We start from the raw sequence: 25,140 nt of genomic DNA, 5'->3' as shown, positions 1-25,140 counted from the left end.
AGGGAGACGAAGACGGGGAGGGCACTGGCTTTGACGAGTACATCAAACTCATCACTAGACTATATATATATATATATATATATATATATATATATATATATATATATATTAATACATATTATGGCGTGCCGTTCAGGAAATTAACATTTGAATATATATACAAAAGTCTGAATATATATACAAAAGTCTGAATATATATACACAAAAGTCTGAATATATATACAAAACTCAGAATATATATACACAAAAGTCTGAATATATATACACAAAAGTCTGAATATATGTACAAAAGTCTGAATATATACAAAAGTCTGAATATATATTCAAAAGTCTGATATATATATATATATAAAAGTCTGAATACATATTCAGACTTTTTTATATATATTCAGACTTTTGTATATATATATTCAGACTTTTGTATATATATATATATATTCAGACTTTTGTATATATATTCAGAGTTTTGTATATATACAGTACTGTGCAAAAGTTTTAGGCAGGTGTGAAAAAATGCTGTAAACCAAGAATGCTTTCAAAAATGGAAGTGTTAACAGTTTATTTTCATCAATTCTTCATAAATTAACAAAATGCAGTGAAGGAACAGAAGAAAATTCTAAATTAAATCAATATTTGGTGTGACCACCCTTTGCCTTCAAAATAGCATCAATTCTTCCAGATACACTTGCGCACAGTTTTTGAAGGAACTCGGCTGGTAAATTGTTCCAAACATCTTGGAGAACTAACCACAGATCTTCTGTGGATGTAGGCTTCCTAAAATTCTTCTGTCTCTTCATGTAAACCCAGACAGACTCAATGATGTAGAGATCAGGGCTCTGTGGGGGTCATACCATCACTTGCAAGTCTTTCTGTTCTTCTTTAAGCTGAAGATAGTTGTTAATGACATTTGCTGTATGTTTGGGGTTATGTTCCTGCTGCAGAATACATTTGGTGCCAATCATACGCCTCCCTGATGGTATTGCATGATGGATTAGTATCTGCCTGTATTTCTCAGCATTGAGGACACCATTCATCCTGACCAAATCTCCAACTCCACTTGCAGAAATGCAGCCCCAAACTGGAAAGGAACCTCTACCATGCTTCACTGTTGCCTGCAGACTCTCATTATTGTACCTCTCTCCAGCCCTTCAGCGAACAAACTGCCTTCTTCTACAGCCAAATATTTCTAAATTTGACTCATCAGTCCAGAGCACCTTCTGCCATGTTTCTGCACCCCAGTTTCTATGTTTTCGTGCTTAGTTCAGTCACTTGGCCTTGTTTCCTTGTCGGGGTAGAGCTTTTTGGTTGCAACTCTTCCATGAAGACCACTTCTGGCCAGACTTCCCCAGACAGTAAATGTCTGTACCTGGGTACCACTGGTTTCTGCCAGTTCTGAGCTGATGCCACTGCTTGAAATCTTCCGATTTCGAAGGTAAATAAGCTTAATGTGTTTTTCATCAGCTGCATTAAGTTTCCTTGGCTGACCACTGCGTCTACGATCCTCAACGTCTTCTTCAAAAGAGCTTGAACTGCACATTTTGAAACCCCTGTCTGCTTTGAAATCATTGTCTGGGAGAGACCCTGCTGATGCAGTATAACTACGTTGTGTCTTGTTGCTGTGCTCAGTCTTACCATGTAAATGGATACAAAATAAACATTTATTGTTGACATTTTTCAAAGCATTCTTAGTTCAAAGCATTTTTTCACACCTGCCTAAAACTTTTGCACAGTACTGTATATTCAGACTTTTGTATATATACAGCCGCGGAAAAAATTAAGAGACCACTTCAAAATTATCAGTTTCTCTGGTTTTACTATTTATTGGTATGTGTTAAAGTAAAATGTACATTTTAGTTTTATTCTATAACCTACTGGCAACATTCCTACCAAATTTCAAATAAAACTAGAATGCGTTTCGTGAACGAACTGCGAGAGTGTGCTTGCTCTGTGACAGAGAGAACAAGTGCCAATGAATTAACATGTATAAATTTACATCTACTCAATCAGTGTAGTGGGGCCTTCTTCCAATATATTTTAGCAAGCAACCAAGCTCAACCATTATATTTTGGCTCCACTGACGTTTAGACATATGAGGGTATCTTTGTTGTTCTGTTTTTGTTTGTTTGTTTGCTTGTTTATTGTGAAAGGGTCTAGTGTGTTACATTTGGTCATAGCCTAATAGTTCCAGAGTTTCGTTATACTGACTTACTGAGCTAAGTGAATTGTTGAAATTGTTATCTTGGTAAAAGGAAACATCTCTGCAACAATATTGGAATGAATGCGGTTACATAGCCAGCTTTACTTAAAGTTTATTGTAAGATAGGCCTATATGTTAGACTTAATGCAGTTCTCTCTCAACAGTGATGTCTGGCTTGTTATATGTTTTATCCATATAAGGAGGGGGCAGCTAAACTCGAAGACTCTCAGAAAATATCTAAAGTGTAGCTCACTAAACTAGAAATATATTGAAATGCCATGAGATGTAGGCCTACCACTAACCATTTCACATTTACAGACATAAACCTATAGACATGACACAAAACATCTTCCAAAGACTTTATTATCTCAGCTGCATTATTCAGTAGCACAAAGTAGTCTATTACATTCATATGTACTTCATGTAACCCTGCCATAGCGATACAACACCTTTTTGACAGCCTATATAGCCTAATTGCAAAATTAAATATATAAATAAATACTACACTGAAATAACGCAAACAAAGTGAATCTACAGTGAGCCAACGCTCGTCCACTGACAGTGTGGAAGAATGACAGCGACGTGAGCCAGGCCACATTCCAAGATTACGTTACTAGAAATGTCACTTTACATGAGCTTTGTTCATAAGCCATGCAGTCCATAAAATAGGAATACTCTGTGTACTAACAGTATAGTAAGACCGGTCATATGTTCAGAGAGCTTTCTAGCAACCAACAAGTTACAAGTAGGATAAACATATTAGCGAAATCTGCGTTGTCGACAGACCATCGTTTTGACTGGAGTTTTGATGTGCTTGTTAGCACCAAGTGGATTACCTCATCTACAATACATATGGGCTTGGACTCAAATCACTAGTAGGCCTACTTCACGATCTTCTATGGTTACCAGCAGATAAGGTAAATAATAATCGCCATATTTGCTTTAATGTTTTATAGAGTAAGAGGCTATGTGTAGGCTATTAGCTAATCAGAAATGTTGTAGATGCCAGAGTTGGCAACTATGGCTCAGATTTAGGTTGTTATCCATCAACATTCATTTTACAACTTACATTAGTTTCGTTGTCATTCGACTCGAAAATCTCTGGCTCAATTTGGCAAAGCACTACTGCTCTCTCCAGGGTAAACATACGTGGACCTCTCGGTGCTGTCATTTTGCCAATCTGGCTGGCTGAGGTAATCGAGTGATTAGAGAAGGCTACAAAGTGGAATACTAAGCAGTTTGTAGCGGGAAAAATTGAGAGTGAAATGTAACAAATTATACTGTATAATTACCAATGTCACAAATAGCTTAGCGGTAATATGAATAGCTTAAATGGGATGGCTACATTAGCCAGCTAGTTAGGAGAATCTCCGCTCTCTTTCTCTTATACCATCCTGTTCTGCAGCGAAGGCACATCACGTAATAACGTTATCATTTCTCAAAATAGTTAAATACAAATATATATATAGCTTTTAAGATAAAAATATGTCCAATAAGGCTTAAAGAATTAAATCAGGTGTGTAGATGAAGTTCAGCAACAGCATTTCTAGTGTTTATATCCATGATTGTATGCTGGTCGTCGCTGGCCGTCAACTGCCGTTACAGGAGAATACAGAGCTTCGCCTTAGTGGGTGACGTCACAATGGCTCAACCTTCCCCATGTTAGTCAATGAGAGAAAAAGGGGATGAAAAAGAGGGATAAAAAAGGAGTGGCAAAGAGTATCGCCACGAAAAGTCATAGCAGCCTGCACCGGATCGGGCCGGACATTTTGGTGTTTGAATGGCGTCTCTAGCTCAATCGGGCGAGGAGTAGTTAGCTGCAAGAAAAACGTACGGAATAAATAAAGAAAACTTGACGATAACAATACTGTGCTTCCCTTCGGGCAAGCACACTAAATATTGTCATTTAGATCATTTATTTGCAGAAAAATGACAATTGGTCAAAATAGCAAAAAATATGCAGTGTCTTCAGATGTCGAATAATGCAAAGAAAACAAGCTCATATTCATTTTTAAACTACACAATACTAATGCTTTAACTTAGGAAGAGTTCAGAAATCAATATTTGGTGGAATAACCTTGATTTAAAATCACAACTTTCATGTGTCTTGGCATGCTCTCCACCAGTCTTTCACATTGCCGTTGGGTGACTTTATGCTACTCCTGGCGCAAGAATTCAAGCAGCTCGGCTTCTTTTCATGGCTTGTGACCATCCATCTTCCTCTTGATCACATTTCAGAGTTTTTTTTATGGGATTCAGGTCTCGAAATTGGGCTGGCCATGACAGGGTCCTGATCTGGTGATACTCCATCCACACCTTTACTGGCCTGGCTGTGTGGCATGGAGCATTGCCCTGCTGGAAAAAACACTTCTCAGAGTTGGGGAACATTGTCAGAGCAAAAGGAAGCAAGTTTTTCTTCCGGGACAACGTTGTACTTTGCCTGGCTGAGGTTTGTAAAAGACCATAAGGATTGAACCAAAGCCGACTGGAGGGTCTCCTAGTTCGTCTTCTCTGATGAGTCCAATTTTCAGCTTTGCCCAACACATGGTCGTCTGATGGTTAGACGGAGACCTGGAGAGGCCTACAAGCCACAGAGTCTTGCACCTACTGTGAAATTGGACTCATCAGAGAAGACGAACTAGGAGACCCTCCAGTCGGCTTTCAGGATCAGGACCCTGTCATGGCCAGCCCAATTTCGAGACCTGAATCCCATAAAAAAACTCTGAAATGTGATCAAGAGGAAGATGGATGGTCACAAGCCATGAAAAGAAGCCGAGCTGCTTGAATTCTTGCGCCAGGAGTAGCATAAAGTCACCCAACGGCAATGTGAAAGACTGGTGGAGAGCATGCCAAGACACATGAAAGTTGTGATTTTAAATCAAGGTTATTCCACCAAATATTGATTTCTGAACTCTTCCTAAGTTAAAGCATTAGTATTGTGTAGTTTAAAAATGAATATGAGCTTGTTTTCTTTGTATTATTCGAGATCTGAAGACACTGCATCTTTTTTGCTATTTTGACCAATTGTCATTTTTCTGCAAATAAATGATCTAAATGACAATATTTTTATTTGAAATTTGGTAGGAATGTTGCCAGTAGGTTATAGAATAAAACTAAAATGTACATTTTACTTTAACACATACCAATAAATAGTAAAACCAGAGAAACTGATAATTTTGAAGTGGTCTCTTAATTTTTTCCGCGGCTGTATATTCAAATGTTAATTTCCTGAACGGCATGCCATAATATGTATATATTAACATAACATAACATAAATATATATTATATTGATATAGAAATGCAAAATGGCTTAGGTGATTAGGGTGAATTTGCTATAATGTATAAAATACACAATAAAGTACTTGCTTACATTGAATTGACTTGTTTGAAATTACAATGTAAGAATTTGGAATGTCTAAATGCTTTACAAATGGAAAGATGTGTTTTAAGTTACCGGTATGCAAACTCTCTGTGCCTCATCTAAATAAACGTGCACAGCACATTTCACAGTACACCAACCTGAATTTCTTTCTATCAATTCCAGGCGGAGATTATATACTTGTTTTATTAAGCAACAAAAATCCAACACACAGGAGGCAAACTTGACAGTGTTCAGGCGGTACCAAAAACGGCAGAGATAATCCAGAGGCAAAAACAATTACAAAAAGGCTACAATGGAGAAGCTACTTTCACGAGGCACAGATGAAAATGCGGCAGAGAACCGCAAACCGAGTACAAGAGAAACAATATAACTGACTTGACTTGAGACACCTAACATCGCAGAGCAGAACGAGTGAAAAACAACAGTACATATACCCCGCTTAATAAGTACCAACACAGAACAGGTGAGAACAGAGAATGATAATCAGGTGGGAAACATAACAGGCAACAGGTGAGGCACATAATAAGAAACAGGTGAGGGCACACAAAGAAAAACAAAGGCACATGTGAACACAAACACCAAGACTGAGAAATGTCCTTTTGGCCAGCAGATGCCTCCAGTCGTGGCAATGGCTGCCACGATCGTGACAATTAATAATGAAATACTGCAGACTGTCGACATCTGTCATGCCTGTCTTTTCTTTCAGATTAACGGAAGGCTTTGCCAACAGTGTTTTTATAGTACCGTAGTTTCATTTGTCAGATATAACAGCTTAGATAGTTGGACATTAGGTAGGATAACAGAATTATCTATTGTTGCTCCCTGAAATAATAGAAATTCGATTTTTTTTTCTAATTTTCTATTTTTTTCTCTGAGCACAGAGAAGAGTGGCTGAATTTACACAGAGACAAAATCTCTACTTCCTCTATCAACCTCTGCTTAAACCCCCATTGTTTATCTGGCCCTGTAAGTGACAGTTTATGAGTGTTAAATCAGTTTTCTGTCAGATGGGAAAATAGATTGTGACTAATTCTCCACCCCTTCCCCAAAGCCTGTCACCTGATTCAGCATGTCACCTGAGTCCAACTGTTCCTCTGTTGCCATGGTGACTGGCGAGGCTGGCCTTCTGGATTGTTTTCCAGAGCTGATGTGCAACGGTAGCCGATCTCCGAACGATAGTGATCAGGTCCCCGACGCGTGCCTGAGCCCGGAGGAGTACCTGGAGAGACACATGGGCCCGCGCCGCTCATCGGACTTCCTCCCGATCTGCGTCACCTACCTGATCATCTTCCTGGTGGGCGTCCTGGGCAACATGATGACCTGCACTGTCATCGCCTACCACCGGGTCATGCGAACGCCCACTAACTACTACCTGTTCAGCCTGGCCATGTCCGACCTGCTGGTGCTGCTCCTGGGTTTGCCCCTGGAGCTGTACGAGATGTGGAGAAACTACCCCTTCCTGCTGGGGAAGGGCGGCTGCTACTTCAAGACCTTCCTGTTCGAGACTGTCTGCTTTGCCTCCATCCTCAACGTGACCGCGCTCAGCGTGGAGCGTTACATCGCTGTGGTCCACCCCCTGAAGGCCAAGTATGTGGTGACGCGCGCCCACGCCAAGCGGGTCATCCTGAGTGTCTGGGGGATCTCGTTGCTGTGCGCCGTGCCCAACACCAGCCTGCACGGCATCCTCACTCTCCCGCCTGGTTCTGGTGCCTTGGGGATTCCCGAGTCGGCCCTCTGCACGCTGGTGAGGCCGCGCTGGATGTACAATCTACTGATTCAGGTGACCACGCTTCTCTTCTTCCTGCTGCCCATGCTGACCATCAGTGTGCTCTACCTGCTCATTGGCCTGCAGCTGAGGAGGGAGAAGATGCAGCAGGCACTGGAGGAGAAGTTCAGTCATGGCCTCCAGAGCTACACCGCCAGGCGCACGCAGCAGCAGAAGGCACGGCGCCGACAGGTAACAAAGATGCTATGTGAGTAGCCCTCACACACGCCACTCATATCTTTCACACACGTCACTCATATCTTTTACACATGTCACTCATATCTTTCACAAACATCACTCATATCTTTCACACATGTCACTCATATCTTTTACACGTCACTCATATCTTTTACACAAGTCATTCATCTTTTACACACGTCACTCATCTTTCACCCACGTCACTCATATATTTCACATACGTCACTTATATCTTTCACACACGTCACTCATATCTTTTACAATCAATGCAAAGACACTGGGAGTGTAGCCTCCAAGCACGTTACTCATCTTTCACACACATCAATCATCTTTCACACACGTCACACATCTTTCACACACGTCACTTATATCTTCTACACACGTCACTCATATCTTTTACACACGTCACTCATATCTTTTACACACGTCACTCATATCTTTTACACACGTCACTCATATCTTTTACACACATCACTCATATCTTTCACACACGTCACTCATATCTTTTACAAACATAACTCATATCTTTCAAACACATCACTCATATTTTTTACAATCAATGCAAAGACACTGGGAGTGTAGCCTCCAAGCACGTTACTCATCTTACACACATATCTTTCACACACGTCACTCATATATTTTACACACGTTACTCATATCTTTCACAATCGGTGCAAAGACACTGGGAGAGTTGCCTTCACACACGTCACTCATATCTCTCATGAATCTAATTGAATTGGGTAGACACTCTTCTGTTGACTTCAATTATAATAATCTGATGTAATGTATTTCTTTACGTGTTTCCTTCAGCGGATCATTTCATGTCATGATGAAATAAGTTCTACCATTCTGGTCAAGAACTTTCCTGACTGACACTCACACACACAAGAATCTTCCTGACTGACACACACACACACACACACACACACACACACACACACACACACACACACACACACACACACATGAGAACCTTCCTGACTGACACACACATGAACGCACACAGATGCACATGAGAACCTTCCTGACTGACACACACATGAACGCACACACATGCACACAAACGCACATGAGAACCTTCCTGACTGACACACACATGAACGCACACACATGCACACACACACACACATGAGAACCTTCCTGACTGACACACACATGAACGCACACACATGCACACACACGCACAACAGAACCTTCCTGACTGACACACACATGAATGCATACACATACACACAAACGCACATGAGAACCTTCCTGACTGACACACACATGAACGCAAACACATGCACATGAGAACCTTCCTGACTGACACACACATGAACGCACACACATGCACACACACACACATGAGAACCTTCCTGACTGACACACACATGAACGCACACACATGCACACAAACGTACATGAGAAGAACCTTCCTGACTGACACACACATGAACGCACACACACACATGAGAACCTTCCTGACTGACACACACATGAACGCACACACACACATGAGAACCTTCCTGACTGACACACACATGAACGCACAAACACACACACGTGAGAACCTTCCTGACTGACACACACATGAACGCACAAACACACACACGTGAGAACCTTCCTGACTGACACACACATGAACGCACAAACACACACACGTGAGAACCTTCCTGACTGACACACACATGACAAACAAACACACACACATGAGAACCTTCCTGACTGACACACACATGCACACACACCCACACACATGAGAACTTTTCTGACTGACACACACATGAACGCACAAACACACACACATGAGAACCTTCCTGACTGACACACACATGAACGCACACACAACAGACACACACACACACACACACACACACACACACACACACACACACATCAGAACCTTCCTGACTCACATGAAGCAGAGGGGCTTTCTGAGAACCTGACTACATGCTATGTGTATAGATCACAACCAAACTCTCTCCAGAAGAACAAGGAACATGAGTCTGCAAACGCTTTTATCTGATTGTATAACAGTGCCACGGTTTAATCTGGTTAAAAGACTCCTTTGGGCCATTTACAGTTTTTATCCGTTGCTAACACTGAAAAACTGGAGCTTATGGCACAATGACCACAACCTGTACCTCATGTTCCAACTCCCTAAGCCAATTCTCCTAAACTATAAGCACAATTCTCTGCTTAAGACACAGATGATTTCAATTGCTAACCACACTTTCTTCAAAACACAACACGCAATTCTCTGCTTCAGGCTCTGGGCTCTGTTAAGCGCCGAGAGGCAATTGTATTGTTATGGCGCTATACAAATAAAATTGAATTGAATTGAATTGAATTGAATTGAATTGAATTTTCAATTGTTAACCACATTTTCTTCAAAATACTAAACACCATCCTCTCTACTTTGCACACTTCATCAATGCCAACACCTCCTTGTGTTCAAACAGAACACACTGCTAATCAATTGGAAAAATGTCCATTTCCAAAGCTGTTGTGCAATTTTAAATCAAAACTTAAGCTCCTGGTTTGGAGAACAATTTATGGCAACATTGAAGTGAGAGGTGATCAGAGAGGCAGAGTGAGAGTAAGAGGAGGAGGAGGAGGAGAAAAGGAAGAAGAGGAAGAGCAAGAAGGACAGCCATTACTGTATCTCTGATGAGATTCAGGCCAATGTGTTCAACCATGTGGTCAACATGGGTTTGACCATGCAGGAGGCTGGCCAGAGGGCTCAATCAAACATAAGCCGTTTCTCAGTTGCATCCATTCTCCGGGTATTCAGAAGAGAGAATGGGTAAGAAACACTAATATGACAGTAAAACACTAGCTTGAATGCCTTATCAGGAACGTAGTATTCTTGTATTTAGAGTATTTTACATTGTACTGTATTTGTACAATTATGTAAACAAATACAAAGTGCCACCATTGATGACCAAGACATGTTCCTATTCCTAAACATCAATACAGTGAGCCTAGCCACAGTGGACCATGTTCTAAGGCAGAACACCTTGAGAATGAAGCAGAAATTCAGATAGTCAAACAATTATGCTATGACTATGTAAGTCATATACATTTCCACAACTGTACTGTATTGCGATCCGATCTAATGTTATTTAACTGCAAGAAGTTTCACAACACAACAATTGTCAATATTGTCTTGAGCAAGAACAGGATGCAGCATAGTTTTTTTGTTCTTTTTTATTTTAAATTTTTCTTTCTTTTTTTTGTTGACTGTAATGGCCTATATCCTATTGTTTGTTCTGTGCAAATCATCTTCTCATTAATTTGTGTTTGCTCTGATGTAAAGGAAAAAAAAAGAAGAAATATTTACGTAAGTTGTATTTGTGTGGTTTTATATTTGAGTTACAGTTTTTCTCTGTTCCTATAACAATTTTTTTCAAAGCATGCCTCGGTTTCTCTTAGCTCTAAACACAAATCCCAAAACCACTCAAACAAAATGCAAAACCCTTTATATCTCCTGCAAAATGACACTTTGGTTTCAAAACACTATTATGTCACCTTAAAAGGGTTTTCAAACAACAAACACAGACCATTATTTGAGTAGACATTCTAAGCATTGATTGAACACTGATGTGCTCAATGGAAAACACTACTATGAAATGGGAAAACACTAGTATGAAGGCCTTATCAGGAGTATTATGCCTTTTCATCTCCAGTGTTACTGTACGCTTTCTCCTGTTATAAAATATTGTAACTGTATAATGTTTTAACTCAAATATAAAACAACTCACAAACAGTAACGACTCACAGTAAAGATTTCTTTTTTTTTCAAAAGTGCTGTAGCCTTTACATCAGAGCAAACACAACCGAATGTGTAGATGATTTACACAGAACAAACAATAGGATATTGATACAGTCAACAAAAAAAGAAAGAAAAATGTAAAATAAAAAAGCATCCTGTTCTTGCTCAGGACAATATCGACAATTGTTGTGTTGTGAAACATCTGAAAATACAGTAACATTTGATTGGATTACAATACAGTACAGTTATGTTTCAGTGCTGGTAGGACGTAATCAGTTGTGGAAACGTATATGACTTACTTGCACTTAGTCATATCATACTGTAATTGTTTGACTCTATCAGAGTTTCTGTCAAAAGGCACCCTGTACACCTGCTTCATTCTCAAGGTGTTCTGCCTTAGAACATGGTCCACTGTGGCTAGGCTCACTGTATTGTTGTTTAGGAATATGTCTTGGTCATCAATGGTTGCACTTTGTATTTGTTTACGTATAATTTTACAAATACAGTACAATGTAAAATATTCTACAGTTTTTCTCCGTTGCTAAAACTCAATTTTTCAAAGCATGCCTCGGTTTCTCTGAACCTGTACATCATGTGCCAACTCCCTAAACCAATTCTGCTAAACTATAAGCAGAATTCTCTGCTTTAGACACAGATTTCAATTGTTATCAGAGATACAGTAATGGCTCTCCGTCTTCCTCTTCCTCTTCATCATTTTCCTCCTCCTTCTACTCCTCGTCTTACTCTCACTCCTCTGCCTCTCTGATCACCTCTCACTTCAATGTTGCCATAAATTGTTCTCCAACCTAGGAGATAAAGTTTTGATTTCAAATTGCACAACAGCTTTGGAAATGGAAGTTTTGTCATTTGAATATCAGTGTGTTCTGTCTGAAAGCAAGGAGGTTTTGGCATTGATAAACTGTGCAAAGTAGAGAGGATGGTGTTTAGTATTTTGTAGAAAGTGTGGTTAACAAATTAAATCTGTGTCTAAAGCAGAGAATTGTGCTTATAGTTTAGCAAAATTGGTTTAGGGAGTTGGCACTTGGGTTTAGTGTTCAGAGAAACCGAGGCATGCTTTGAAAAATTGAGTTTTAGCGACGGAGAAAAACTCTAAAACATTATACAGTTACAATATTTTACAACAGGAGAAAGCGTACAGTAACAATAGAGATGAAAAGGCACAATGCTCCTGATAAGGCCTTCAAACTAGTGTTTTCCCATTGTATAGTAGTGTTTTCCATTGAGCACATCAGTGTTCCATCGATGCTTAGAATATCTACTCATATAATGGTCTGTGTTTGTCATTTGAAAACAAAATACCCTTTTGAGGTGACATAATAGTGTTTTGAAAGCCAGGTAGCTTTTGCAAGAGATATAAAGGGTTTTGCATTTTGTTTGAGTGGTTTTGGAATTTGGGTTTAGAGTTCAGAGAAACCGAGGCATGCTTTGAAAAATTGAGTTTTAGCAATGGAGAAAAACTGTAATCATCTGGGTTACAGTAATTTAGCCCCCTCTAAAGGTCAGTTAGGAGTACTGCAATAGTCTTACCGTGAACAAAAAGGTTGACTGCATTCTTTTGTTAAATTAAATTATTTATTTCTGCCAGGCTGACTGCATCCACTGAAAAAAAAACAAAGAAATCCAGCATGTAGAGACCCAAACTCACTATCACAGCTAAGAACACACACACACACACACACAAACACATGGACACACACACACAAACACATAAACACACACACACACAGGCACACATGAACGCACACACACATACACATTAATATGATGAAACACACAGACACACACATCATGTCACTGGATATGAAATGTGTCTTATAAAACACAGTGAAGTACACATTTACATTTACATTTAATTTGAATGTAAAATGTCCATTTACATTGTCCATTTTACCTCATTGACATTTAGTAGATATACTGTATTTGCATGTTGATGTGGTTGTTAAAAGTAAAGATTAACCACATCTACAACAACCATATTTCAGTTAATGACCTTACCTTTCCTCACCAATATAATACAATTTCTTTGTTTAAACCATCTTTACTGCAGCTTTCCACTGGGTTTTATTTAGTTGGTCAATAGCCCTGTAATCTAGCACCTCTGCCTGTCTTAGTCCCCTGGTAGTGGGCGAGACTATGAAGAGAACACAGCAGTGTGATGAGAGGAAAAGCAATCGCCATGATGTAGAAACAGGGCCATGTGGAATGCAGTGCACAAGAGGCACTGCTTTTCACTGTGTGACATGAAGACAACGCACCAAAATGAAAAGCAAAATCATCATTTCATTGACTTGCATATTGATCAACTACCATACAGAAGAGCAATGGGAAGGGATTACTTTACACACAATTTAATGATGAAATCGTGCCACACCACACCAAAATGGAATAGGCCTCTTTGCTTTTCTTATAACACTCTATTGGCCCATTTTCTTTTTGGAAAAGAACATTCTGAAATTGTGTCAATAGGAAATCTAATCACTGTCCAATCACAGCAAATAACGGACACGGATGAGAAGTTCGTACCTGTTGGGGAATTTTAACTCAGGTTACTTTATTATCAGTAATCCATGATTGACTTAACCCTAGTTTTTTAAAACGTTTATTTAGACAATTGTCCATGCCAAAAAGACTTTGTTTGGCTCACAGGACCACACATTTCTTGAAAAACACCTAACTCAGTATTTCCCACCTCCCAAAAAGGTTGAAGTTGTGTCTATTCACTGTGGCATGTTGTCTTCACATTACACAGTGAAAAGCAGTGGCTTTTGTGCATTGCATTTCCCCATGACACGGTTTCCGCGTGCAGCACAATGTTAAACAACATGCACTGGGCCATGCTTTTCCTCTCGTTCCAAAGCCGTGTTTGCATTGCAAGGTCCCATGAAATACGTTTTTTTTCATACATGACAGGCTAAACACAGACTGCACAGACTTACACTTGTCTCAATACCATGTCCACTTTTTCAAAAGGGCTTTACAGACACACACCTCAGCGCATCTAATGATCTGAAAAACACAGACACATTGAAGTGTTGCAAAATTATGTATTATGTATTATGTGTTGTTATATCCTCTATCCTCTATATCCTCTATTTTTGCACAGTTTGGTGATGCATTGCAAAAGAAAAGAAAAACCTATGAAACTATATATTGTAATACAATACTGTAATGAAATTCAGCTATACAGCTCAAGACAGCTCTATTCTGTGGTATACTATAGTACAAAAGGGTGTGCAGATACTTGAAAGAGTCTGTCTCAGTCCTGGATCCAAGGTCAGGTTTGCAGATATTCAGGAAAACTCGGGAAAGTGTCCAATAGTAGAAATACGTTTATTCCAGCGTCACAGGACAATCCGAACGCATGTTGCACGAACGGTTCTTTCAAGATACTACCATGAGTTCATTTCTTTTATACAGTATAAGTTACAGGTAGTGGGTGTGTCTAGAGGTAGGTACTATTTGAGTGGATGATTGCTAATTAGGACTTTGACCTTGATTTAATCACACTGAATGAATACCTTGATTAAATCCCATTGATTACAAAAAGGTCAGGAGGCCAGCTTGATCACGTTAAATAGACTGATATCTAACAACTCCCCCCTATGATCATCGATCAATCTTACATCATGATCACAATAAAACCTAACAAAACCATAACGAACATTATCAGACATAGTGATCAAAACAATCCAACATTGTTGTCATGTGTGTTCTTATAGTGTAGTGGTTAAATCTAACAACCCCCCCCTATGATCATCGATCAATGTTACATCACGATTAAACATAATCAAACATTGTTCTAGTACGAACAAACACACATGTCTTCATAGTGTAGTGTAGTGGTTCCAATGTATGTTCCTATAGTGTAGTGGTATTAATGCACATTGAAAACCTGATAGTTGCATACTGAAATCTCCGTTGACTGTGGACAAGGCTCCTGTGGTGTCATTCGCAATCTTGTCCATAATTGAGGCTACTTCTCTGACCTCATCCATCACCACGGTAATACCATAGTTTAGAATGACGGCTGCAAAGAAGCGTTGGGCTGGGGAAGCAATCCGCACACCCAACATGAATGTTCTCCTTGGGCATGGGCATATGCGTGTGCAGGGGTGCAGGTGGTGGCTGTCGCATAAGGAGGAAGCGTTTGGGATGAGGGACATCACCATCGGGATCATGGTCGCCATCCACTCGATACGCCTTGGCGACGTTGTTCTTATGCTGATGGCTGATGTTGTTAAAAAATCAAAATCTCGTAGTAAAAAATATATCGTAGTCAAGTTCATAATTAAGTCAGCATCTAAAATTCCCATCCAATCATCATATTATTTCTAAAAGTAATGATATGATTAACAAAAAGGCATGACTTAAATTATCCGTAATCATAAGTTTTTTCTTTGCGCCCGGACAGAGGTGGTTGTTCTGGAGGCATGCGCTCTATGCAGTTGGTGAACAATTTGGTTTCACCCTTCACCATGACTGCAGTGTGGGAAGGTGACAGTGCTCTGTGTGTTTTCTTGCACTTCAAATTCTTCCTGTCACATGGCTGTAGTTGTTGTCTCTCCACTGGCGGTATCTGCACTTCTCCAGTGTTTGATGGACAGTCTTGACTCTCAACAATTATCAGGTTGTTAGGATTAAAGGCTTGGCCATCCAAACCTACAGTTCTCTTTCATAACTTCCTCAGCTTTGCCGGCAGCTTTCACTGACTCCGGTTCTATGTGTGTTCCCATTTCTGGAGGCACAGCCACATCACCTTTGTCAAGCTGCTGGCTTTCAGCCACCGTAAGAGACCGTAAGGAGGGCAGACTTAGTTTCCCGGAATCGCAGACATAATGGTCTGTCTCTGATGATCCGTCAACTTCGCAAACCTTCTGAATATGTCTTCATCATCATTACTCTCCTCATCACCCTCTTTGTGATGGTTATAGCGAGCAGTATATCTGCCACGTTTCTGAGTGTTGCATTGTTTTGCCCAATGGCCATATTTTCCACATTTATGGCATGTATCATATGATCTGTGTCTGGGTTCACACTGTGGTTTGTATTGTTGCTGTTGTCTAGGCTTTTGTGCATTTAAAAGTCTCAACATGCACTCCTGTTCCAAATTCGAATCCCAGGTGTTGACGCATCTGAGTTTGTGTTCGACATCCCGTTCCATTCTTCTTGCCACGTTGATAAGCATTTCCAAAGTAAACGTGGTATCCTCCCATGTAGGTGTGGTCAGCTTGACAGCCTGTAGTGTCTTAAAAAGGTTTCAATTAATCTTTGTGAAAAGTCATCAACAGCCTCATTAGTCCTTTGTTTGCAGGCGGCTATCTTTGCCCAATCAGTGCTGGCGTTAGTGGAACTTTGGATGTAATCACGTAATGCCTGCCAGCCCTCATCCATCTTCTGTTGACTGTCTCCTAGGCCTCTTTCAATAGCCCGTCTTATTTTGCTTGATTCAGAGGCATTGAGTACAGTACACATCATTGCCACGCCATCCAATGGGTGGAGTTTGTAGTATTTTGAGCAGCCACATGATGGCACTATAGTATTGGAGTTCTGTTGGGATGTAGGATTAGTAATGCCTAGCTATGTGATTGCTCATGCCTGTTGTTACTTGGATTTCACGTGCAGTAAACGTAGCCGCTGGCTTTCATGTCAACTGTCTCACATGCGTATTCTTGTTCATTATGTACATACATAACAGTGGCGACGAGGATAAAACTAAAATTGTGAATTTGAGAAGATAAGACAACACGACACAGGACTCTACACCGTTGGATTTTTACACAAGTGGAGTTTGGAAGACAAGAGAATTCGAAGCCTGGCGTGAGTGTTCAAGCTAGCATGGCATACTACATAGGCAGAGTTGATGCTTTCGATAGCTCCACGGAGGATTGGAACATGTACATCGAACGCCTAGAACAATTCTTTGCCGCAAATGAAGTGGAGGAAGATAACTATGTGCCTGTTCTGCTCAGTGCGATGGGAGGAAAAGCATACAGCCTTCTCCGAAGCCTAACGGCTCCCGACAAACCCTCCGGTAAGAGCTATGACGAGATTGTGAAAGTAATGCAGACACATTTATCGCCCCAACCGCTTGAAATTGCAGAACGCTTTAGATTTCATAAACGGAACCAGACAAAAGATGAGACTATAATGGCATGTGTTGCTGAGCTCAGAAGACTTTCTGAACATTGTAACTTTGGAGCTTACTTGGACATTACATTACGAGATCGATTAGTCTGTGGTACTAGACATGAAGGAATCCAGAAGAGACTATTAACGGAGGCTGCGCTCACATTCAAAAGGGCATTGGAAATTGCGGTGTCGATGGAAACGGCTGCCAAAGACACGCTAGAACTACAAGGTGGACTGAAAACTGAAAGCTTGAATCAGCTGGCCACGCGAGGAACAACGCAAAGGCAGTTAGATCAGGAAAAATGCTACAGGTGCGATGGCTACCACTCATCATCACAGTGTAGATTCAGAAATGAGCTCTGTAGACAGTGTGGAAAAACAGGTCACATCCAAAGAGTGTGTCGTAGTTGAAAATACAACACTAAAGATAATCGCAGAATAACCAGACGTGTGCACAATGTCACAGAAATGTCAGATAGTGAGAGCGAGGATGCATTAGCCAGTTTAGAACTACACAGTATGCATGGAAGAGATAAGCAGATGATCTGGCTCACTCCAAAAATTAACGGACAAGTGATTAAAATGGAACTGGACACTGGCTCAGCTGTTTCAGTAATATCAAAAAAGGACTTTGACTCATTTTTCAGAAAATTAACATTGAAACCGACTTCCATCCTCCTCAAGACCTATACAGGGGAAAAAGTTGTCCCTATTGGGGTACTGTCTGTTCAAGTGGAACATAACAACCAGGAAGATGTGTTAGACCTGTATGTCCTAGAGAAAGGAGGTGCACCACTCTGGGGACGTGAGTGGCTGAGGAAGCTGAGACTTGATTTGAGCACCATAAAAAGCCTCAATGTTTTGTCCAAGGTACCACAGCCCACTGAGGCTGAGCTGGACAGGATACTGGATGAAGTATCACAGGTGTTCATGGATGGAATCGGCACGCTGCAACACATCAAGGGAAAAATTACAGTGAAAGATGTCGTTCAAGCAACATTCCACAAGGCACGCCCTGTTCCCTATTCCATCCGGCCTCTTGTGGAGAAGGAACTGGACCGTCTGGAAGCCCAGGGGATACTTTCCAGAGTCGACTGGAGCCCTTGGGCGACCCCTGTGGTTCCTATCGTTAAGAAAAATGGCACAGTGAGACTTTGTGGTGACTTTAAAGTCACTGTCAACCCAGTACTTCAAGTGGAGCAATACCCACTACCGAGGATTGAGGACATTTTTGCAAACCTGTCTGGGGGAAAGCGTTTTTCAAAAGTGGATTTAGCAGACGCATACCTCCAGATGGAAATGGAAGAGGATTCTAAGACATTTATGACCATTAATACCATCAAGGGTCTATATCGCTACAACAGGCTTGTGTTTGGAGTGGCCTCTGCACCAGCAATGTGGCAATGAGCCATGGACCAGGTGTTACAAGGGGTACCAGGCACACAATGCTACCTCGATGACATCATCGTGACAGGAGGCACTGATAGTGAACACTTAGAAAACCTGAGACAAGTCCTGAAGAGGCTACAAGAGTATGGACTACGAGCGAGGAGAGACAAATGAGAGTTTTTCAAATCCAGCGTCACATATTGTGGACACACTATAGATGTTAACGGGCTACACAAGTGTCAGGAGAAGGTCCAGGCAGTGTTAAAGGCTCCTCGACCCCAAGATGTTTCACAGCTGAGATCCTTTCTGGGGTTTGTGAACTATTATCACAGATTCTTGCCTAACCTGGCAACTGCGCTCCATTCGCTTAATCAGCTCCTCCAGACAGGACATAAATGGGAGTGGACTAAGGACTGTGAACGTGCATTCAACGACGCAAAGACCGTTGTGACATCACCCACAGTCCTAACCCACTACAACCCTTCTCTACCAGTAAAGCTGGCCTGTGGTGCTTCAGCGTATGGCATCGGGGCAGTGATGTCTCACATTATCGATGATGGCAGTGAACGCCCAATAGCTTTTGCATCTCGATCCCTTACTAAGGCAGAGAAAAATGATGCCCAGATTGACAAAGAGGCATTGAGCTTGGTGTGGGGGGTAAAGCGTTTTAACCAGTATTTGTTTGGAAGAGAATTTACTCTCGTAACAGACCATCAGCCCCTCATGTCGATTTTCAGTCCCCAAAAGGGGGTTCCAGTGACAGCTGCTGCTCGTATGCAGCGCTGGGCATTGTTTCTTGGAGGACATCAGTATAAGATAGAGTTCCGGAGGACTGGAGACCACGCTAACGCAGACGGATTGTCACGTTTGCCTCTGAATGATATCAACAACAAACAGGACGACTGCTGTGCACTGGATATGTTCACCCTAAGCCAGATCGAAAGCCCACCCATCACCGCTGAGATGGTACAGGCTGAGACTAGACGTGACAAGACATTGTCTCAAGTGTACCTGGCCACACAGGCTGGCTGGACTACAGCCCACAAAGACACCCTAGCTCCGTTCTACCACCGTAGGAATGATCTTACCTTGAATACCGGCTGTGTTATGTGGGGAACAAGAGTCATCATACCAAGTAACCTCAGAACTAAGGTTTTGGAAGAACTGCACTCCGGCCATCTAGGGGTGGTGAAAATGAAGGCGCTAGCCAGGAGCTTTGTGTGGTGGCCCGGAATTGACCAGGATGTGGAAAGCGTAGCCATGAAATGTTATGGCTGCCAGCAGGTGCAAAATGAACCAGCACGTAGCCCACTTCACCTGTGGGAGTGGCCTGCCTCCCCATGGCAACGCATTCATGTGGATTTTGCAGGACCTTTCATGGGCACAAACTTCCTAGTAGTAGTGGATGCATGTTCCAAATGGCCAGAGGTTTTCACCATGAACTCCACCACAACAAACCAAACAATAACAGTGCTTCGAGAGCTCTTTGCCAGAACTGGAGGTCCACAGCAACTAGTCAGCGATAACGGGCCCCAATTCACGAGTGAGGACTTCCAAAGATTTCTGAGGAACAATGGGATCCGGCACATTACTTCAGCTCCCTGGCATCCAGCTACCAATGGCCAGGCAGAAAGGTTTGTTCAGACTTTGAAACAAGGCCTGAAGGCAATGAATGATGACCATATCAACCTACATCAAAAGCTGTGTAACCTCTTGTTTGCTTACAGAAATGCCACACATGCCACCACCAACCAGACACCAGCTATGTTGTTCCTGGGACGACGACCTCGTTCACGATTGGATCTTCTCCAACCAAACAGCAAACGCACTGTCCAAGACAGACAAATTCAACAGGCGAATAGGGCCAGTGACAGGAAACTTCGTCACTTCACCGTTGGACAGACTGTATTGGCTAGAAGTTACAGAGGAGATCACAAATGGGTCCCGGCCACAGTGAAATTACGACACGGCCCTCTGTCTTACACTGTCGAAGTTGCATCAGGTGCTGTTTGGCGGCGCCATGTTGATCAGTTGAGAAGCTCTGGACTGACCTTAGAGGAAGACCTGTCCATGGTGTCCACCAGTGCTGAAAAAGGACGGCAGACTGCAGCACCTGAGTCTTCTGCAATGGACTGTCCATCAGTCTCTACTCCTGCGACGTCCACTGACACCAGTGCCCCAGGGGGTAACCAGGTGGACGCGTCTGGTGAAGAGGAACGTTACCCCACCCGTGTCCATAGACCTCCGCAAAGACTGATAGAGGAATGACTTTACAGCTACCAAGATCATTTCTAATCTTTAATATTGAACAATGTTTATTACAGTTACTTAAGTAAAGTTTACAGTTACTTGTATGTATGTGTTGTTGACATTCAGTTATTCAAAAATCTAGGAGGGAGGAATTGTAGTATTTTGAGCAGCCACATGATGGCACTATAGTATTGGAGTTCTGTTGGGATGTAGGATTAGTAATGCCTAGCTATGTGATTGCTCATGCCTGTTGTTACTTGGATTTCACGTGCAGTAAACGTAGCCGCTGGCTTTCATGTCAACTGTCTCACATGCGTATTCCTGTTCATTATGTACATACATAACAGAGTTGGTAAATGTTGCGCACACGGTTGATTTTGGACCACACCTCCATGCCCGACTTACGTGGATGCTGTATGTGCCTGGACCATTGATCAATGTCCTGGGGTTTTGCCGGTTTATATCCATACGTCACAATTCCACCAGCATGCCTGGTCGTTAAAGGTCTCAGCCTAGTAGGATTATCCGAGTCCATTGCGTCATCACTGTCCTCACACACGTCGCTGTCTGTGTGGGGAGCCATTGCTGATTGCAACAGTCTTCGTGTTTCAGACTGAGCTACTTCCCTCATTTCCTGAAAGGGGTATAAGGTCTCGCTAGGTAGCGTCAGTTGATCAGAAGCATTAATCCCAGCCTGAGTCATTAATATTTTCTCCGCCTTCAGCGATCTCACATCTCCCGCTAAAGTCCTGACTTTATTTCTTTCAACAAGCAGTTGTCGGTCAGTCTCAGCCTTTTCGGCCTTCAACTTTGAAAGCTCCGCAGAAAATTCCTCAAGTTTTGTTTCTCTCTCAGCTTTTTGCCTACGTGTAACTTGACTCAGAATTATGAGGGCATATGGCAATTTGCTTTTATCCGACACTCGCTGCATCTTTCCCCACGCACCTTTGCATCGTCAATAGGCCATAAATTGTCACTGTCGGGCACAATGTCATATTTGTTTTCTAACTTCTTTTGTAGCACAAGCTTTAACACAATAAAACAGCTGAAGCCTTCTCTTCACTGAGTTAAAATAAACAATCCCTCACTTGCAAATGTTTTCGGTTTAGGCCTACTCTGCGTTCAACTCTCACAAGTGAATACTGGAAGCTATTTGCGCCAGGACTCTAATTTTTGTCCTGCAAAAACCCGAAGTGCATACAATTAAAAATTAAATGTACCACTTACTCGTTACTTGTTTCGGAAAACCCAGGTTCACTTATGGGCCCAACCTCTACAAGTAGTCCTTTTATCTGTTAAATGGATCTGACGAACACAGCTTTTTCCGTTCTTTTTTCAGCAAAGGAAAGATGAAAATATTCCGTAGCCTATCTTCTTCTTTTTCCTTCTTGAAACTGAGGGCAAACACCAACTGAAGAAGTCTGTCTCTTTGATCCAAGTTCAGGTTTGCAGATATTCAGGAAAACTCGGGAAAGTGTCCAATAGTAGAATAACGTTTATTCCAGTGTCACAGGACAATCCGAACGCATGTTGCACGAACGGTTCTTTCAACATACTAACATGAGTTCACTTCTTTTATACAGTATAACTTACAGGTAGTGGGTGTGTCTAGAGGTAGGTACTATTTGAGTGGATGATTGCTAATTAGGACTTTGACCTTGATTTAATCACGCTGAATGAATACCTTGATTAAATCCCATTGATTACAAAAAGGTCAGGAGGCCAGCTTGAACACGTTAAATAGACTGATATCTAACATACTTTTCTTTCCCAGTACAGTAAAATCCCCCATATTCCACAAATACTCCAAGGCAAGCTGCTGTCATGACACCAAGAACAAACTAGTTTGATATGTTGGTTTGACACAACACTGTAGATACCACTGAGTGTAATATTATTAACTATAATACTATTCCCATTGTGCTAAAAGGTGTCAGTGGTACAGTGGTTAGTGTGGTTGTCTAACAATCAGCTGACCTGGGTTTAGTTCCTGGGCAATGTGAGATGTGTAAATCCCTTTGGATGAAAGTTTCTGCTTATTATCAGACCTTTACTGTAGTTGTATTTCTAGGTCCCTTTTTTATTGATAGCCCATGACTTACATATACAGCAGTACTAGTCTGATTGATAGATATGATTGATATGACTTATATAAACAGAAGTAATAGTCTAAATGATAGTACTAGTCTGATTGATAGATATGATTGATATGACTTACATATACAGAAGTAATAGTCTAAATGATAGCCAATGTCTTACATATACAGCAGTAAAAGTGGAAAAATGTATTGTCCTGTTAGGTGTTTGCCGTTGTCCTGTTGATGGTGTTTACAGTTGTCCTGGTGATGGTGTTTACAGTTGTCCTGGTGGTGGTGTTTGGGATCTGCTGGGCTCCATTCCACACCGATCGCCTTATGTGGAGTTTCATCGACCACTGGTCCAGCAACCAGCTGAACATCTTCCAGTACGTCCACGTCATCTCCGGCGTTTTTTTCTACCTCAGCTCAGCCGTTAACCCTGTCCTCTACAACCTCATGTCCAGCCGCTTCCGTGAGATGTTCAAGGGGATGGTGTGCCAGCGCCGTGTGCACCAGCCCACACCCTGCAGGAAGCAGTCGCTCAGCATGACCCGGCTCACCCTACGGAGCACCCCTAGTGATGGCCCACAATGCAACACCATACCTCTCGCCAAAGCCAACAATAACGAATCAACATTTGCCTGATTAGGCCTTGGGGCGAGGGGATTGGTCACCATATACAGTCGCACTCACTACCAAAGCTGAAGCTACTGTAGATAATTAATAGTGCTGACTGTTTTGTACATTTTGAAGCTGTGAGAAAAATGTGTGTCTGATTGTAGCATCTGATTTAAGCATCATCAACAATGAGTGATAACTTGGGCTTATAAGTGGCTAATAAATGTCTTGTACTGTAGGACTGGCTATATGCTATTCAACTGTACGGTATGTCTCTGCAGGACACTTTTGATTTCCTCTCCATGTTGACACATTGAACATTCTCCGCAAACATGTGTTGTCAAGCCATACGTATGTTTATTCAAACCATTTTCATAATTATAAAGCTCAAATATACAGTATTTTTCATATTTGTTTTCCAAGTAAGGAGATATGGATTGTATTTTAGGAATTGAAGGTTGCCACAAATAGCTGGCTCATATTGTATGGTTCCAAAACTGGTTTCTTTTTGCCCTATCGGTGTTGATGTCGATGTTCACCTGAAGATTTACACTTTTAGATAAAGTACTTCTTCTAGTCCATTTCATTTCTATGCAACACAACATCCCATAAAATTATGAAACTACCTTCACCATGATTTCATCTGTTTTAAAGATTTTCAATATAGCAAAAGTTGTGTCTAGAATGAGAGCACATAAACCTGACCAAGCAGATAACATCGCAGACGTAGATATACAGATAACCAGACATAAAGATAACCAGACATAATAGAGAAGGATATAAGATTATAAATTAGAGAAAAGATAAAGATATAAATTACAGTTTTTCACTATTGTTAAGAAGTAAAAAGCGAAAATTCGGCACAATCTGCACAACCTTCACGTCATGTATCAATCGCTCGCCCCAAGAGAGAAATACTTATCTGCATTAGACTCTGATTTTCCTTGTGAACACACTGATGTCAATTACACATCACATTGTTGTCAAAACACTGTACACAAAGTTCTGTTGTTGCACACAATTTTCAAGTAAAATCTCAAAGCATCAACCTGCAAGGCACAAATAGTAAAATCTCTAAACTTTCAGGTCTTTTGACCAATTTGCAGTGAGGACTGCACCATAAAAGTGTCTTGAGCCTCTGTTTTGTGTGGTAAACTATTGAAAACTTTGAAAAGATCGACAACCAGAGAAGGAGAGGGGTAAGAGTGAGAGGAGGAGGAAGAGGGCAAAGAGAAGGAAGAGGAGGACAAGAAGGAGGAGGAGTAGGAGGACAGAGAGAAGGAAGAGGAGGACAAGGAGGAGGAAGAGAATGAGGACAAGGTGGAGGAGGAGGAGGAGAAAGAAGGAGAATGGTCA

At 41.4% G+C, this 25,140-nt stretch overlaps 1 protein-coding gene across 1 annotated transcript; it reads left to right on the top strand.

Annotated features, from left to right (window-relative positions):
* Window positions 1–6,648: 6,648 nt before the first annotated feature.
* On the top strand, window positions 6,649–23,811 carry LOC308382739 (neuromedin-U receptor 1-like; the record flags this gene model as incomplete). Its single annotated transcript, XM_080860267.1, has 2 exons — window positions 6,649–7,552; window positions 23,447–23,811. 2 exons carry the CDS (start codon window positions 6,649–6,651, stop codon window positions 23,809–23,811), a joined length of 1,269 nt encoding a protein of 422 aa, XP_080716393.1.
* Between the last annotated feature and the right edge of the window lie 1,329 nt (window positions 23,812–25,140).

The sequence above is a fragment of the Sprattus sprattus genome, assembly GCF_963457725.1.
Source record: "Sprattus sprattus genome assembly, chromosome: 2".
NCBI classification, from domain to species: Eukaryota; Metazoa; Chordata; class Actinopteri; order Clupeiformes; family Clupeidae; genus Sprattus; species Sprattus sprattus.
The sequence above is the reverse complement of the archived record's forward strand: the minus strand, read 5'-3'. Positions and strand labels throughout refer to the sequence as shown.